Source organism: Trachymyrmex septentrionalis, unplaced genomic scaffold (assembly GCF_001594115.1).
Source record: "Trachymyrmex septentrionalis isolate Tsep2-gDNA-1 unplaced genomic scaffold, Tsep1.0 scaffold44, whole genome shotgun sequence".
In the NCBI taxonomy this organism is placed as follows: domain Eukaryota; kingdom Metazoa; phylum Arthropoda; class Insecta; order Hymenoptera; family Formicidae; genus Trachymyrmex; species Trachymyrmex septentrionalis.
In genome coordinates this window covers 2,243,518-2,261,646 of record NW_017305611.1, presented here as the reverse complement: position 1 = coordinate 2,261,646, position 18,129 = coordinate 2,243,518, and the positions used below count along the sequence as shown (strand labels likewise).

General features: G+C 39.3%; 2 protein-coding genes across 7 annotated transcripts in view; one reads left to right on the top strand and one right to left on the bottom strand.

Moving 5' to 3' along the window:
* The window catches only part of LOC108751467 (tensin-1-like), a 62,813-nt gene extending 50,659 nt beyond the window's left edge, over positions 1-12,154 (top strand). For 5 of the 6 annotated variants that reach the window (XM_018491688.1, XM_018491690.1, XM_018491689.1 and 2 more), the window contains 6 exons: positions 6,854-7,000; positions 8,208-8,390; positions 8,716-9,152; positions 9,322-9,540; positions 9,825-9,996; positions 11,890-12,154. In XM_018491688.1, the coding sequence (XP_018347190.1) occupies positions 6,854-7,000; positions 8,208-8,390; positions 8,716-9,152; positions 9,322-9,540; positions 9,825-9,996; positions 11,890-12,099 (1,368 nt within the window). In that variant the 3' untranslated portion in view covers positions 12,100-12,154. The remainder of the gene's footprint in view (positions 1-6,853; positions 7,001-8,207; positions 8,391-8,715; positions 9,153-9,321; positions 9,541-9,824; positions 9,997-11,889) is intronic. The other variant, XM_018491691.1, reaches the window with a different exon arrangement.
* A 1,655-nt stretch (positions 12,155-13,809) lies between these two features.
* LOC108751337 (DDB1- and CUL4-associated factor 13) lies at positions 13,810-17,311 on the bottom strand. The gene is made up of 7 exons (XM_018491446.1): positions 17,156-17,311; positions 16,508-16,899; positions 16,248-16,419; positions 16,009-16,156; positions 15,634-15,934; positions 15,378-15,541; positions 13,810-15,297 (listed from the first exon to the last, which is right to left on the bottom strand). Exons 1-7 carry the CDS (start codon positions 17,223-17,225, stop codon positions 15,210-15,212), a joined length of 1,335 nt encoding a protein of 444 aa, XP_018346948.1. The 5' UTR covers positions 17,226-17,311; the 3' UTR covers positions 13,810-15,209.
* Between the last annotated feature and the right edge of the window lie 818 nt (positions 17,312-18,129).

Here is an 18,129-nt window from a genome sequence, read left to right as displayed (position 1 = left end):
CATTATTCTTTTTATTTTATTTATTATGTTGTTAGAATGGTTCGATAGTTCAGCAACTCACAATGATGGTTCAGCAACTCAATATTGGTTTCGTTGATAACGATTCTAGGAATACATACTATTCTCTATTGAATGTTTGCGTCCATATCTAAGAATTACTTCCGGAACCGCGCGTTCGATAAGGAGGGAACTCGAGCTACAAGAAATTTGAAGCGAAGCGTGGTTCTCCTCGCGCGTTGCATGCGTCCTCGAGGGTGCATTTCTGGAGGCACCGAAATAGGTTTAATGACGAGGCTCAAGGGTGCACTAGCAAACTCTACGGGCTACAAAGTGGGCGTATTGTCCTACCGTGATGCACGATTCACGCATCACTACGTCTTTAAACTCGCCGCTTATTGTCAAGAGCCCTCATATGATGAGCCAGACGGATGAATCGCGACAGTAAAGCCAATCAAGGCTATATCGCTCATTTAGCCGACTTGATACGTGGGTTCCACGCTAATAATCCGTTAATAAGAGCAAGTTACGATAGCGATAGCAATAAATGCTTCCATTACGTTATTATGAGCGCAAATTTCTGTTAATCTGGCGTTATTAAAGAAAATGACAAATCTTAAATATATTATAAAAGTAGTATTATTTTTACAATCACTTTGAATTTGTCGTGGTAAAAAAAACTTTTAAAATTTTTTTTGATAACTTTATTGGCATAATTTAAATCCAAAGAGATGGCCAGACATTTAAATATTAAAATTTAAAATATTAAATTTAAACTATTAAAATTTTAATTTAACATATTCTAAAAATGTCATATATTGTTTCGACTTAATTTTTATATTTAAAAGCTGGGATTATATTAATTTTGGAAAAACGCAAAAGCGACCGGTTCTATAACGAGGCTACAATGTTAGTAATATTTTGGTATCGTGTCTTTTAGATACGTAACAGATGGAGTGACCATCAGCAGACTCCAGTGACGTTAATTGCTGATCAAAGGGTCAGATTATGCAACGGTTGTGCTTCATCTGCGCTTCCTGACCGATGCATCTCTCTAACTATATTCGATCCAATCTTCGACCGATTTCACATTACATCGAACAAAGTACTCGCCATACGGTCAAACGATATTTCGGCATAACGGCATTATACATCAACAAGGTTGTACAGCCTCTCCTATGGATTTGCGGCTAGTTCAAAAAGCGCAGAGTCAAAATTATTGTTGCTAATCATCTGTCTTCCATTGCAGGGAGATCCAGGTTCAAATTCTAATTAATGGGATAATGCTTTCTGTAATAAATTTATTGTAAGTTTAAAAAATACTTATTAGCATCAGTAATATTAAATTAATTATTAATTATTAATTTAATAATATTGATTTAATAATATTATATAATATCGTTAAATGCCCAACTTTGAAATAGACATTTGAATAAATAATATTTAATAATAAAAAACATTTGAATATTAATCAGCACGTGAGTTAAAAACAAAAACAAACTGTATAAAATCTACAAAAATTACTAATGTTATATTTTATATTAATAATAATTTTATTAATATTAATTTTTTTGGCACAAGAGACCTCGCACTAAATGTCGAAATATTCTTTTATTCTGTGTCGTTTACATCGATTAATATGTATTTATTAATGTATCCACATTCCGTCTCCTTCCGTAGCCTGTTATTTGAATGATAATTTCTTTTCGCAGAAACGATTGATTCTTGATATTCATGAATACAATCAAGGGAAGATAAGTGGTACGTTCGCATCTTCATTATCATGCGAATGTGAATTCGTTCTCTTAAAAAAAAAATAAATAAAAAGAATATTTTCTCTGAAATATATTCTAATTCAATTTCCGGAGTAAATTCTGGCATCATTGAATAATCGCCTCGAACGTTGTAACAATTATACGTCAACGAGTCTAACGCACAAGTCCGGTCGTATTGGTATAACGGCGTGTAACGGTGCAACTTGAATATTTGACATTCGAAACTGCCGTGCCTGTCATAAGCAGAAGCCCATAACACCGAAGGCAGAACTTGTTCATGCTCGTTTCAACCTGATTCGTCGATCGCACGAGTTTGACAGTCCTTGAGCACATGATCTCCTTTCTCTCTCGAACAAACAGAGATTGAAAATGACAGAGAACTAGTTAAACTTCTGTTAACTTTAACTAACGTTTGTGGGAACGATATATCACAGCGGGGTTGTCGCAAATTCGTATTTGTTGTCATCTTCAGCGAGCACAGTTGCAAGCTCTACAGCATCCGCGCAGGCAGATCGGAAGAACGCAATCGAATGGATGAAAGAAGCGTAATTATTATGATAATAATTTTATTAGGGCATTGTTATTACGAGAAAGAATTAGGATAATGATGTGAATGTAAAAGCATGGTTTGAACCGTCAATCGCTGAGTTCAGCAGAAAAAGCAGCTTTGAAACTGTTGTAAGATTCTTTAATGTGATTAGTTCATTATATTTAGGCGAGGAATTAAGAGCGAGAATCAATGATATTAAAGGATCTTACAATAGAGTTGTAAAGCTTCTTTTTCTCCTGAACGTAGTCCGATGACTACGTGGCGTTGGTAGCGAAGCGACGGTACCAAGATGGTTGAGTCGGCATCGCTTCGTGCGGCACAATAATAACGCGCGACAAGGAAGGTCCGGTTACTTCGTACTCCACAATTTTTCCTCCCCGGCTATTTACACCCGGAGGTAGAGCATCGGCGGGCGACGCCGAGGTAAACCAGAAACCGAAGCGAGGGAAATTCAGAGAGGCGCGACGAGAGGGCCGGTCCCCATCCGAGCGCCATTATTGCGAGTACCGGCTTGTGTTACCGCGGGATGGTGTTGGTAGACCGGGTGTATGCGGGACGGGAAATCTAGAGGAGCTGGAGATATGGCCGTGACCGCGCGGAATGCCTGGAATGTAGCCCGTCACGCTGCACCGGCGCAAAGCCACGGCGCGCGATCCATCGCCCTTTCGGTTCCCTTCCCATTCGATTCCGGTGTCCCTCCTCGTCTTTTTTGCCGCGAAGCCACCGGCGCAAACAGCGAATCGGTCTGTGCTCGAGCAAGCTAAAATAGCTCTTTCGAAGTTATGCCTTTCTTTTTTTTTCTTCCTTTTCTTCTTTCTTCAAATCCGCGTAACGTTTTATCCGCGCGACGTTTGATCCACGGACGGCTGAGGTCTCTTTTCGGTTTGACACTTCATCTTGAGAATTTTTTCGCTGACGGAAACCTTTCGTCTGCGATTCCAGAAAGTCGCACAGAGTGTGTCGCGATTTACCGCGGTAACAGCGGTACGGTCATCGCGATCGATCAAACGGACCTGAATCAAAACGCGGTGAAGAGGGTCAGTGCCTGCTCGAGTCAACGTCCAGGATAGGGTAGAGCGGAGAGGAAGAAGAGTCGCCGGTGATGATTTCATCGCGCTTAAATTCCACCTCGGGGCGGGAATCTCAGGGCCGTATTTTCGATTCTCGGCCACGGGGACGGAGAGGAGAAGGGTCGAAGTCGAGGGATCCAGCCCGTGTCCAGCGTTCCGCCCACGACGCGATAAATTCTCCTCTATGACACGATCCTTTGCTCTTCGCGGTGAGCAAGCGAGCTTCCATTGCTCGGACGGTTTTCTTCACGATTTCTACGAAACGTACCGTTGACGGCAGAAACGTGTTCTTTCCTGCGATAAATTAGTCCTCAGATTTTCCCACGTTGTGGAACGCGTTGTGCGCTACTTCATTGATAATATCTGCCGTTTTGCATTTTGACGCTTGATGCACAAATATACGCGCCTAATAAAAGTAGCAAGAGCTGCTGAAAGGAGTTAAATAGGGTAGATTGAATGCGTGGACTCTATCGTGTTTTAAATTTCAAATCCAACAACTAAAACAGTTGCGAATAATCTGTTTGCATCATTAAAGCAACAGACATGTGAACGCGCAATTTCCTTTTTTCCAAATGATGAAAGAAAAATTATTTAATCGATATATCACAAATAACAGGTTGAATATATTTCATTCATCAATATATCTGATCTCTCACTTTTATAAAATATACTGTTAAATATCAAATAAGCAATGATAATTTTAAGTAAATGTCTTGAGTAATGTTTTGGTTTTTTTTTAATTTTCATGATGTACTCGTATGTCAGAATGTAAATGAATTCATTTCTGTGGTTGAATGTCGTCGTTTAAAAATAAACAATGTTCATATTAACGTATGCACTTAGTAAATAATAAATTAAACTTGAATTAGATTTGATACATTTTCAAATTAAATTGTTCTAGTTAAATTAACATATTAGTAACCTATAGAAATGATTAAACATTATTCAAATTGGATACAATTTGATCTCTAAAGGAGATCTGATTCTTGGGCGATCAACATTATTGTACAATATTCGTTACTGCACAATATTATTGATCGTCTACATTGTCAAAAACTGTTTTCAATTTAAAGTGCGCATCAATAATATTGTTCGAAATAATTGTACAACAATATTGAACGATTCGGGGATCACTTAATATAGATGTTATTGTATCTCTTCACAACTCTCATAAGGAAAAATTTGTGTGGCGAAGCCAATACACATTTATACTAAAATGGAGATTCGTATGGCACTTATGGAGCAACGGAAGAGAACGCTCGGATATGACTTAGCGAGTTGCAGAGCAACCGTGCGTCCGGTACGCAATTATAGCTCAAGTCATCGCCTTACCCCGCGCGCAAACGTAATTGAAATATCTCGTAACTAGTGGAATCATTCGACCTGACCTCAAACCACAAACCATGAAATTATTCGAGTGAGCATTGCTGCGCGTTTTAATTCAAAAAGCTCAACCGTTGCCGCGCCGTTTTCCTGCACGAGCGCGTATTCATTAAAACGCATTACTTTCTTGCATTATTTCTTTCGCTTCGCCTTTCTACATGCCAAATGGCTGATCCAAGCGCTGCACCTCTACCTAGTAGGCTTCTGTAGCAACGCTGTGGCGGACGGTGAAAAGCTCGTGCAAACCAATGTGTAGCATCATTGGAAAATACGTAGCGCGATACGTTCGGCTTTGCAATCCTATCTCTCGTTTTTTTTTTGCATTTTCGTCGCTCGTACGCGGATTTCACTGGCGAGCCGCGTATTTCCTTGCTTTACGGGGGGTGGGGGGGGGGGGGGGGCACGCTGAAGCCAAGCCGGGATTTCCGCATCGCTTGCAACAATGTCGTAACAATGTCACGGGGAGTACATAGACGAAGTACTACATAGGCGAAGTATGCGAGGCTAGAATCCGAGATGTACATAGATACCCCCGCGAAACGATTGAATATCTCGCCAGACGGTTTGCATCGTGAAAGGAAAAGTCAGACGGACGAGAGACGTTAATCGCCACCTTCGTCCATCTCCGTGTGCGTACAATGCTTCTCTTTAGACTCGCAGACCCTACGGTCGACCCGGTGTTCATTAATACGCATCGCGTCGCGGCTTTCAGCGGTGGAGCTTCCCGAAACGAGAAAGATAGCCCTCGCCGACCCTTTTCCCATTTCTGGCTGTACGTGTACCTCTGCGTGACCGCTCGTAACGTACGCACGCCTACATGCAGTCTATCTGCATCTGGCTCGCGTACAAACGCGAAACGTATGCACTCGAGAGCTTTCTAAACGCATGCACGAGCGAATGTTTCGTGCCCCGAAAGCTTGCGGCTCTCCGCGAGTGCTTATTACACATTCAGACTTCGCTTTTGCGCTGCGGCAACGTCTCTCTGCTCGTCAACGTGCGGTCGGCCGCGCGTTTCTCCTCCGCCACCAGAGGATCCGGAAAAATCTAATTGACCCGACGATGCATTATTTTTGTGCGACGTAAATTTTTCTAGGCTTGCATTAAAGTTTAATTATAATGCTGCCCGACGACGCGGGCACTACGGTTTTCTTTTCTTTTTTATGCACAGCATTTTGACTACAGTATGACTGTATACCCAGAGAAAAGGTTGCTTCGATTTAAAGAAACGTTTCTTTGCTAGAAAAAATGTCGCTTTGATTTAAACATTTTTTTTTTTAATCAAATAAAATTTACAAATCATTATTTGAATGTCATTTCTTGAATTTGAACATAATTTCTTTAAATCAAATAAATTTTATTTGATTTAAAAAAATAATGTTTAAATAAAAACAATTTTTTCGCAAATAAAAAAAAAATTTGTTTCTAACCGTATAACAAAAAAAACATTTCTTTAAATCAAAGCAACCTTTTCTCTGAGTGTACAGTATTCTTTTTTAGATATAAAATAAAATAAAATCTTGCAATGCAGAAGAGTTTAATTGTCCAAAAAAAAAAAAAAAAAAAAAAAAAAAATACATTTCAAACTTTTCCGATTGTCTTACAAATTATTATTATTTGATTTCAAAAAATGTATAAGAATGAAAATAATAATTTCTCACAATTTTTAAACGCTGAATGCAATCCTGTTTATGGTAATTTATTTGATAAATGGAATCATAATTTAGCGCTGAAAAAAACTGCGGGAAACAATTGCCCTCGCTCTTCCACTCGAAAAAAGTTATTCTTTGAACAATATATTTCATGTCATGTGAAATATCCAATTATGCTCAGTAAAGTTTTAATCGTAAATATCGTATACGTAATTTGCGTATTTATTTTTTTTCAAAAGAATCAATTACGTATAATTAATTCATTTCGTGGAGCACAAACACGGAAATATTCTTTGTAATTAAACTGAAAGCAACAAACTGCGTTCACGGCCACAATCGGATTGCAACGGTAATATTACAAAAGAAACAGCAAAATGCTGTGTTTAATAAAATTTGTGTCGGAACTCGAGCTTTCCTGTCTGCTTGCAGGCGGAGGAGTTGAACACCATCGTTGGCAATGCTTTCCGCATGGCGTACGTGGCGCAGCTTCAGCGCCAACCGATCCTTCAGGATGTAATCTCATCACGATCGACACCGTCTTATCGCAAGGACAAGCAGGAGCATCGAACGTCGTGGGTATGTTTCAAACATATCAAAATAATAGATCCCGATCCATTTGAATAAATGACCGCAAAATAATGAAAAAATGCAAATTACGCGAGACACAAAAGAATTGTCACCAGCGCACTTTGCTGGCAAATAAAAGGAGCACCGTGTAGTTTAAAGTGCTAACGAAGTCATTTATTTTTGCCGCTGTCAGCTAGCGAGTTAGTTGAGTTAAACTTTACAGGCCGGTTCGGTATCGTGCCATCTGCTAGTTTTCTCACAAAAGCGCCGTAGATTGCAATTAAGTAGTTTTAGCAATTAGCGGACAGTCAGTTCCGAGATCTTCTTAAAGATTACGCTTGTTGAGTTCTATCGCAGCAATTTATTTTGTCAAACGAAACAAATAGAGGCATATATAGAAAGTGAAAAGGATACTTTTAATTATCCGGGAAACGCGTAACAAAGAACGACTCGGTCGATCATTATATAACTTTTCGCCTAAAACTTTTCTCACGAAATGCTGCGAAATCACTATAAGATTGTTTGTCCAAGTCGTACGATCGAATTCTTTTTTCCTTCCGCGCAAGCACGATATTCTGGAGGCTATTGGAGCAGATGGTAGCGACTGCTATATGCCAGGAAGCAGAGCAAATACACGTACCGGGATGCATATACACGTACAGCAGTAAGGAAGCTGCTGCTGGAGAAGAGCTCGCGGAAGAGCCTCTTAAATATCCAAGAAGCGCGAGACGAAAGGGACAACGACGACAACCGTGTCCTCTCCGTCTCACGAGGGCCACCGATTCCAGTAGGTGTCCCGTTTACGAGCCGCGTTAATTATAAATTCGAGCCAAGTCTCTCGCTTACCGTCTCGCGTCGCCTTGCGTCGCCTTGCGTTTCGCCTCGTCGCGTTTCCAAGTAAACGGTCAGTCCGCCACGGTCCGCTCGCCATGGTCCCCGCCGCAAAATCGCCTTAGGATCGCCTGTGTGATTCCGCCTATTAAATATTCATCCCGGGAGAATCTCGAAGAGATTGAATCGTTCCGATGGTTCTGCTTAATCAACGATTCGTCCAAGAGAGACCGAGCTCTCTCTCTCGGATCCGCATTTAAGGCAATGATTGCGCGTCGGAGAGGCTACCTCCGATCTTGAGGAAATAATCGGAGGTCCTCTTTAAGTACACGGTGTGTCGCGACGGGGGATGTAATTTTGGCAATGACCGCCGTTTCGTTTGCAGAACAAATCGCTGCCCGGAGACGACACGACCGCCGCGGGCGCTTGCAGGAGTCCGTCGTCGAACTCGTGGCTGAAAAGTCGGACGTCGCCCACCTCCAAGACTGGAAGGGGTCCGTCTGCAGCGGATATGAACGTGCAACTCGGCAGCGCCGGCTCGCCCACGCTGCGACTCGCCAGCGTAAAGGTGATTTCATACAAGTGTAACAAATCCATCGTCAGCGGAGTTGTGGAGCCGCTATTATATTACACTCGGGCGTTATTACGCGAAAGCGAATTAGCCCGGTTGGTAGTCTGGTAGCAACTTAGAGTAAATTAACTTCGTAGAACGCCGCGCGCTCATCGTCGGGCGCTAGGCGGCGCGTAGTGTCTCTTTTAATATCTCTTCCAATATCGCGGCTTTATCCATTTCTCGCGCGTGACGCGCTTTGCCACGACCGAGAGAACACGGTTTACCTCGAAACAAGTGAAACGCTTGGTCGCGCTCAAACGACGAATTCGAACAATTCCAGGCACCAAACACAATCCCAGGTCTACGGCCGTCGTTTACGAACGTTCTCGGTCCCATAACGAATGTGGACGAGCCAAAGAGCTTGTCCCAGCAGAGCACGCCGAGCAGCGATGAGAGCAACTCGCCGACAGAGTTGAACTCGTACAAGAGGCTAACGGACAAGCCGCCGCTGATAAAGCGGCTGGCGATGGGTTTGACAGGTGGACGCGACGTTCTTGGGTTGAACGGTGAGGATGACAGCTGCCCGCTCGTCAGCGGTAGCAGTACGCCGACCAGCCCATCGAACAGGCCCCATTCCGGGGGCTACATAAACGAGGCGATCATCGACTCGGAGGGTACGAGGCCGTCATACAACAAGATTCCACCGTCCGAGAGCCTCGATAACACCATCAACGCGTCCATCACTAACGTGAAGAATTTCAACATCGAGAACAACAGGTAAGTTTATAGCCGAACCGTTCTCCATTCTTCCCTCTTCTTCTCTCTCTCTCTCTCTCCTTCGCCCCTCCCCCCCCTCTCTCTCTCTCTCTCTCTCGCCTTTTCGGTAATGACGAGGGACGATCGGTACGAATCGTGAACGACAGCGAACGAGCTCTTTCATTTTCAGGATAGGGCACAATTGCCCGGACTCGGGTACGGAGGCGGAATTCAAGTCGAAAAGAAGATCGCAAATTAGCACGTCGAGCAGCTCGGTACCCGCTGACGGAAGCACTCATGGCTCCACGCCAACCCCGCCGCCTTTACCCGAGAGAACAGACAGCCTGAATAATCGAAGTGAGGAGGCCGAGCTACGCAAGGCGCCCTGGTTTCAAGCTGGAATACCCAGGTTGGCCTCCGCGACATTACTACACACGTCGGAGTAAAATATAAACACGCGCACACAAGCTCGCGCGCTCACGCGGTGCTTTCTCGGTGCTTTCGGCGAGCCAAAATAGTCACACATCGCCTCTGGCTAATTTTAAATGTTCGTCGGGTGATCCAGTCTATAGTCCAGTTTCCAGTAGCTGCCTTTGTAAATGGAATACGCAAATCCGATTATTTCCTCTGTTTCTCTCAGCAAGAAAAGGCCTCCTGACCGTTTATCATTGATGATACGAATCGTGATTTCAGAGAGATAACGCTGGAAGTATTGAGCCAAGAGCCGGAAGGAGCGTTTATGGTGCGCGAGAGTACCAGCAAGCCCGGATGTTACGCCCTCTCCCTCCGTGTGCCCCGTGAATTTCAGCCGAGTGGAATAGCCCATTATCTCATAATGCGTACAAACAAAGGTTACAAAATCAAAGTAAGTCTCTCCTTCTGTCTTCGGCCATTCTTTACCGAGTATCGAGTACCAAAGTAATCGCAAACGGCTCGCGAAAGTCATAGTGAATCTGCCGTTGGCCAAACAGCATTCGCGTTCCCATCAAAGGACCATAAAAGCGAAAACTGCACGGATTGCAATTTACTTACGTTTTACTTACGTTTCTCTCTGAGAATAACGCTGATTGTTTTGATAGATGCGATATGCTGTTTTTAGTTAGAGAGAGAATCACGACGGCTCTCGAAACAGCTGAATGTATCGAAAGTAAATTTCGCAAAGTGTCCGCTATAAATTATACGCCAGAATATCAGCGGAAGTACAATGGAATCTGCTAGTTAAATGTAATAGTGGAATAAATTGCAGAAATATAAATATACTCTACTTTAAAAAGGACATTTAAATGAGCACAAAACAAATTCTGTTGGTTTTCTGCTGGCAATTTATTATTGGAGTAAATCGGTGGTATACGGAAAGAATTTATTAAAATTATTAAAAAATTTAGTTGGATATCGATCTGAAAATAATTTTGTTGGACTATAAAAAGATAAAATAATTGTTAGAATGTCAAAAACTTTTTGCAGCATTTTTCATTTATGCTTGAAGGTTCAATAGTTATTTCGGTGGTCCAACTGAATTGTTCTCTTGTGTATCTAAAAAAATTTAATACAATTGATGCCAATGATATGATATTCTACTCAAAATTGTCGACGTGCCAACATTTTGCTTATTGGATCTTCGCATTTGTACGAAGCTAGACAGTCGGTTCTAGTGAAAGGGGTAAAATTCTTTTAACGCACGAAATAATACCCACGGTAGAGAGAGAATCTTCCTGTATAAGCGCAAGTTAATATTGAAATAAGCTGCGCGCAGGATGCTAATGCGTGAAGGGTCGAAGCTTTTAGTAGTCTGAACATTATACTCAGGACTACTACTGCCTGGTGCAAAGCTACCGCGCATTTAGCCATTCGGTATTTAAATGGTCGAACTTCCCCCTCTCGTAGGATAGATTAAATGAGTACGCGGACTTTGATAATCTCCGAAACCAGTATAAATGAGTTTTGTTGGATATGCCGCGGATGCCGTTGGGAAATCAAAACTCTGCTTTCTCTCTCCCTCGCCCTACGACGACGCGGAAAATTGCATCGCACTGTAATAAGCACAACGCCAGATTCGAATGAATGCCGGTGTACGATAGCCCTGATATGCCGAGGTTCGTGTCAGCGCGTCCGTATATATGATATACATTTAATATTAAATCTCGTTATGTGCCTCGCAATATGACTGAAAACGCGAAGAAAGATCTCCGATCGACTAATATCGCATTTCATTGTCCTGCAACGTGTGTTACAACAATGCCCAGTAACATGATAATGTGCATAATATCGCATAATACAATGTGCATATAATAATAGCCAAAACGATAAGCTGGTTGTGTTATTTCTGCGCTATTTATCAAATGGATTTTTCTCTTTATTATTTCAACTAAACCTTTGAGCTCTGTTGAAATACTGTTTGAAATTCGATTGCGACTAAATTATCTACAGTTTTGGCTTGAAAAACAAAACATTATATTTTTACTTTCTTTTTCATTTAATATTTCTAATTTTTTTTCTATAAACGAAATCGTTCCTGTATATTTAAAAATAACAGGTATTTAATTGTTTCTGCGAAAATATATATAACGCGTATAAAATGAATTGTATTTTTATTTTTCGACGGACTGAATAAAATTTACGTTTCGACAACGTTTACAATTGCGAGAGAAAGCAGAATTATCACGAGCGAGATAGCGGTGGGTAAACTTTGACGAGCGTTAGAATTAATGCCGATACAGCACCACGAACGCTGTAAAATCAATAATGTTGTATGTTTCAGGGCTTCACGAAAGAATTCACGACGCTCACTGCGCTAATCATTCATCATTCGGTTATGCCGGAATTATTGCCGTGCCCATTGTCGCTAAGCCGATACAATCCGAGCTTCGTCAAGACTGACTCCAGCAAGGATTTCGCGGACATCGATTCGGACCCGGATTACAATACCCTAGCGGATTTTCGCAAAATGATGGCCGATCTGAATGTCTAAAACGATCGACAATCTCTCTCTCTCTCTCTCTCTCTCTCTCTCTCTCTCTCTCTCTTTCTCTCTCTCTCTCTCTCTCTTCTGCACTTTCCTATGGTTTGTCGATTTATTTAAAACCAGATGGAAGATACGTGAGGCACCGTTCGGTATATTTGTACCTGATCGATTTTGTGCCATTTGTATTGTATGTAAAAAGCCGATCGTTATTCGCGATCATTATCCGCGAAGAGATTTTGCCTAAGGTAATCGACGTCGGCGCAACGCACTTTAAACGACGCTTAGTTAACGAATCTATGTTCCGGAAAGACTCGCACAGCCACCAGTGATACATACTCGTAAGTCATTAATAACGGTAAGAAACGTAGCGTAGATAATTTAATAACTGCTAGTGTTGTATACGGACGCGTGACTGTGGAATAGCGATTCGATTATTTTGTATCACAGCACGCCTAGCCAGATGTTAGTTTTAAGCATATGCTATAGCAATTGATCGTCTATCGGAACTTCAATTGGAATAAATTATTTTTACAAAACCTAATATATGTTCAAGTGCTCGTTACGAAGATTATTATATTTTTGCGAGTTTCTCTACGTTAAACGGACTGTCGAAATCGAATTTTGTTATCGTTTGGATTGCTCTCGATAGTTGCAACAATACCAAACGATTCGTATAATATATTCTTGTTGTAAAACGCGCAATAGATGCGTAATTGGAGCATTAAGAAGATAAGGGAATTAATTAATTCATTGCGAAAGGTTACGAACTTAATAAATTTTTGAGTAAATTTTGACTAATTTACAGTTGAAATAAAATGTAAAAATACGTTGAAAGGATGTCAAAATGTTTTTTTTTGTTTTTTTCAGAAAAAAATTGTAAAGGTGATACGTGAAGGATATTGTTCTCCGAGAGAAAAATCGATAACTTTCTTTTCCAGAATGGCGTTATATTAAAATATTTTTCCATCTAGTTCCTGTCTCGATTACAGTTTATTCAGGCGTCCGAAAGTGATCTAGCAATTTTTATTCGACTGAACACTGAACAGTTATCTATTTTTTTCGTAAGATGTAATTGAGGCTCGTATTACACCATCGTTACACACAACATATATTCTATAGTTACTCCGGAAACGGGAAGGCTATTGTATAATAGGCAAATGCAATCACTTCCTCCGTTTTTATGATTGGATTTTATAGTTAATCAAAAGTATATATCTTTGAAATGCGAAAAATACAAAGAAACGTCACATATTCTATAGGTTCAGCTAAGTGAGTCGAATCGCTGAAAAAAATGTTCGAGCTTGGGAGCAAAGTCAAGATATGGTCCATTATCGAGCCTATGTATGTCGGAGTTAGATTCTTTCGTTTATCATTTAATCGCATTCCCGATAGTATATCGCAATCCGATGATACATCGGGGATCAAAAACGAAACAATATTCACCGAAATTTCGATAAAAAGAGAAACAGTTTGCTCTCTTTTAGTATTGAAAATGGAATAATTTTGATTGCCATATATTTCAATTGTTATCTCGTACAGAATAACATGAAAAACGAAAATTTTCTGATTTATTTCTCATTCCACGGCGAATGAAATAATAAGAAGTTATTGGAAAATATTCCATTATAATTTGATGAAAACAAGATATATATAGAATAAAAATTGCAAAACGAGAATAAAAACGGCTGAAATATTTTTCACTTTGATCCTTGATCATAATATTGATGTACATGTGTTTATATGTATATATATATACATATATATATATGTTATAATTATTCTCACTCGCGCGTTATATTTCCACACGTATATTTAATTAATAAACGTCAAAGAGGATTAGTAAACAGCATGGAATCTTGGAAATGCAATTACGCCTAAGAGAGGACACAGAACTTCCTCGAAATTTCGACTCGACGAAACGCGAATTATTGTAATAGGCGATAATTTAGTTTCTCAGCTATCCTAGTCTTGTACAGAAATTCGCGCATAGTTACGACAATGAAATCGTACGATGCGTAAATAACTATCGTATTTAAAATAACGATTCTCAGCGTCGACCAGACACTAAACTGCACTTTTTTATATACCAGAAAATAATTTTTCGAGTATAATCACCACATATTAGCGATTCCTTGGCTATTAAGTATAGGATGTACAAGCTACATCGAATACAAACTGCCATCTCATTAAAATAATTCATTATGATCGTTATTCATTATAAAAAAATAAGAGTAAATATTAAGCTGCAACAGTCTTGGTGATTAAATTTTTATGCTATAGGGATATAAAGACAACATAGCGTACATTTTTGTAGCATTGAATATTAAATTTTCTAAAATGATGACGGTTTCGATTCCTGAACGACAAATGAGATTTCATCATAATTTGTCGACAAGTATATATTCAGAGTCGTATCTAGTGACGCATTGGGTTAAAGAAAGTTCAGAATTATGGATATAGTGCATTGAAATCGTATGTATGATATGTATAATAGATTTCTGCAAATATGAATCAATTGTGACTTTCCGTTTCTACAATGTGTCGCTATAACGCGTTGATGACAACGCAAATTGCTAAAATTTATTGTAATAACGAGTCTCGTTAGAAATATCTGTATCTGTAAAACTTCGTTTACATCTATCATAAATCATTTTTTCAACTCATAGCCGCAATTGCGTAAAAACAGTGATGTGTCTCATGTCGTTAATCTCATCGCACATGTGCGATCTAATGGATTGTGCAAAAATTTCAAAATAGTGTTTTTGGAATATCAAGTTAAAAATAACAAGAGAAAAATGAAGTGTTTGTATTAAATCGATTAATGCGTGCTAAAAAAGATAATCGCGCAAAAAACACAGCATAATTAACTGTTGTAATGTACGCTACGCATGACATTAATCATTGCTTGAGGTTTGTAATGTTTCATGATTTTTTATTATCGCAATACGTTGTATAATGTCAAGAGAAATTATTTATTACAATAAATATAATACAAAGTATTCCTTACGACTGCATAGCATCTTGTAGAATCCAACAATACAAATTCAATGATTTAAAATGAGTCGTTAAATAAAGGTTGAAATGTGGCAGATAAAAAGATACAAATATGTGCCGTTTCAGCTTTCGTGAGCCACAACATTCTTTTGCCTTTCTGATACAAACGGTACAGTTCCCTTCTTGGAATGATAACGTCTATTAGCCTCCCTGCGAGATAAAACAATATTATAATACTATTCAAAAGTATATTGTAAAATTTGAACACTACGATTTTTCATTATACTTACTTGCGTTTACTTTTCTCGCGAATCGTTCGTAATTCGGCTCGCGCATTATATATGTGTTTCGGTACTTGTCTATGACGTACAATTCGTCGAACTTCCGGATGCGCCGCGTACTTTTCTTTCAAAGCTTCATTGACAAGCAGTGCGTTTCTTTCTCTAACTCTCAGCTGTTGAAATTAGGAACAGAGACATGGAGAGTATTATCGATAACTGAAAAATTGCTTATAAATTCGTGGAATCGTGATATTTGTATGCTTACAATGCCGAGCTTTTCCGATGCTTTAGCCTTCCATATACGAAGATTCATTTCGTCGCTGCCGCTAATTACAAATTTGTTATCGAGCGACCATCCTACGCAGGTAAGTCTGTGCATGCGTCTTGTGTGATACACTTCTCGTGAGTGACCTTTATTCGTCTCGAAAATACGAATCGACTTGTCGTAGCTGCCCGAAACAAATTCTCTGCCCGTCGGAGAATAATCCACATCTATCACGGCTTCTACGTGATCCATATGTACGTTTACCGGCGTTTTCATCTTGCGGATATCATATGTATACAAACTAAAACAAATACATTTAAGATTCACAAAGAAATTGCAGGAAGCCATCCTTTGATGTTCTATTTTATATCTTACTTGTAATCTTCATTGGCACAGGTAAAGATAAAAGCTTCCATAGGATTCCAAGAGAGCTTGTTGCTGCGTAATTTCATTGTTATCCTTGTTAGAGGTCCTGTTTCTCTAGTGTCGTATAAAATTATGCTGCGATCGCTGGCGCAGGAGGCTGGAAATTAAAATTAAATTTGACATAGAGCATATTTTATTGGTATCTCATATGCATATAGAATATAATAATCTTTCATCAAACGTTGTACCTAGAAGATCTTTTTGTATAGGATTATACTTTATGTCGAGTAGACTATCTACACCCCATTTAAATGTACGAAGTGGCTCATTACGAGTATCCTCCCACATTTGACATATTCCTTCTCCACAAGTAACAAATGTAGGGTTAGCTCGATGATGAGTTATGCCAGTTAATACTGTCTACGGACAAAAAAAATTGCTTAAAAAATTTTTAATATATTCATATTTGGTAAATTTTAGGAAAACAGTATATCCAAAAGCTGTATACTTTGTTGACAATAGTATTCACAGGTTCCTCATCTTCACCAGCAGAGACTGCGTCCCAGGTTTTGATCGTTTTGTCGTCACCGACTGTAATTAAATGTTTTCCATCTGGCACGTAAGCAATACCGCGAACTATGCCATCGTGAGCCAAAAACGCGCGTGTGCACGTGCCCAGGCTGAGAGACCACGTTCTCACCTCGCCGTCGTAAGCGCCGCTGAGAATCGTGGACAGCTGAGAGGGATGCTTGCATATGCAGGACACCGCATCTCTGTGGCCTTCTAGACTGCCTATAAAAGGCTTCGCGAATACCTTTTCTAACTTAACGGCGTTCAGTGCTTTTGTGTATTCCCTGGCCGCTTGGAAGGGATGTAAAGAGGGATCGAAATTTCGTGGAACTGTAAACGATAAAACGATATCCGATTATTGGTTTTTTTTTTTTTTTTTTTTTTTCGTAAGTTATTTCCACCGATTGGTGGAACTTATGCGCCTTCAACCTTCTCTTGAAATTATATGATTGGGCATTAATTATCTTAATGTTCTATTGCCTTTGAAATAATTTTGCTCAGCTTTTTGATATAATTGAATATAATTTTCATTGCTATGTTCCGCACGATCAGGTTAGACCTGTAAATATCATGGCGATTTACTTACTTTTGTGAATGTCTCGTTTAGTCTCTCGTAAGTATTCATCAGGATTCCTACTTAATACTTTAACTTTCATCTTCAAGCAAGAGTTACGCACACTTTTTTATCAAAATATTCATAAAAGATTGTCTTCTCGATCTCACGTGTTTGTCTTCCAGATGTTTTTAGGATAAACGGAAAATAGTGACGAATGCGACATCTATGAGGACTCTGTGGCAACTACTAGTGATGTATTTAAAAATGGCTGTATAGTTCAAATATGATTGACTAATATAAATTGATTAACATTATTTTGAAGTCTTTTAAAAATATTTAAAAAATTCAAAGTTTATAAAACTCTTATGCCCATTTCAACCAACGTAGATTAACTTTAATCTCGGTTCAACTTACTCTTCATCTTTTTTCTAAATTTTCATCTTTAGAACTAGAAAAAGACGAAGAGTAAGTTGAACCGAGATTAAAGTCAATCTATATTAGTGGAAACGGGCATAAGAAAGGCATCTACTTGGAAAAGTTTCTAATTTTTCTATTTTTAATATATTGTTTTAAAGGGTCTTGAAAAGCATTTAATCGATTAATTCAATCGACAATTAGGTCCGATCTCACCAACTCCGATTAATTTAATCGGCCGATTAGTCCATCGAAATTGACCAATTGTCATTTTGTTTAACGATAGATGCGATTGGTTAATTTAACAATATTAAATCTTAAGGAAAAATTGTAATTTAATTTTAATTTTTTATATTTATTTTAATTTTTTGCCACGCATTAAATAACAAAAAAGATTAATAATTTTAGCCATATAAACAAAATGATGCAGACATTGATTGACAAGTTCCCCTTTTTGCAAAAAATATCACGTTAAGCCTGCAGCACACGCGATGCGTGTTTTTTTTTGCTGGTTTGCTTGCGTTTTGGTAAATTATTACAAATTCTGTGTTTTGTGCGATACAATTTCAGTAATTTATTAAACGCAAGTA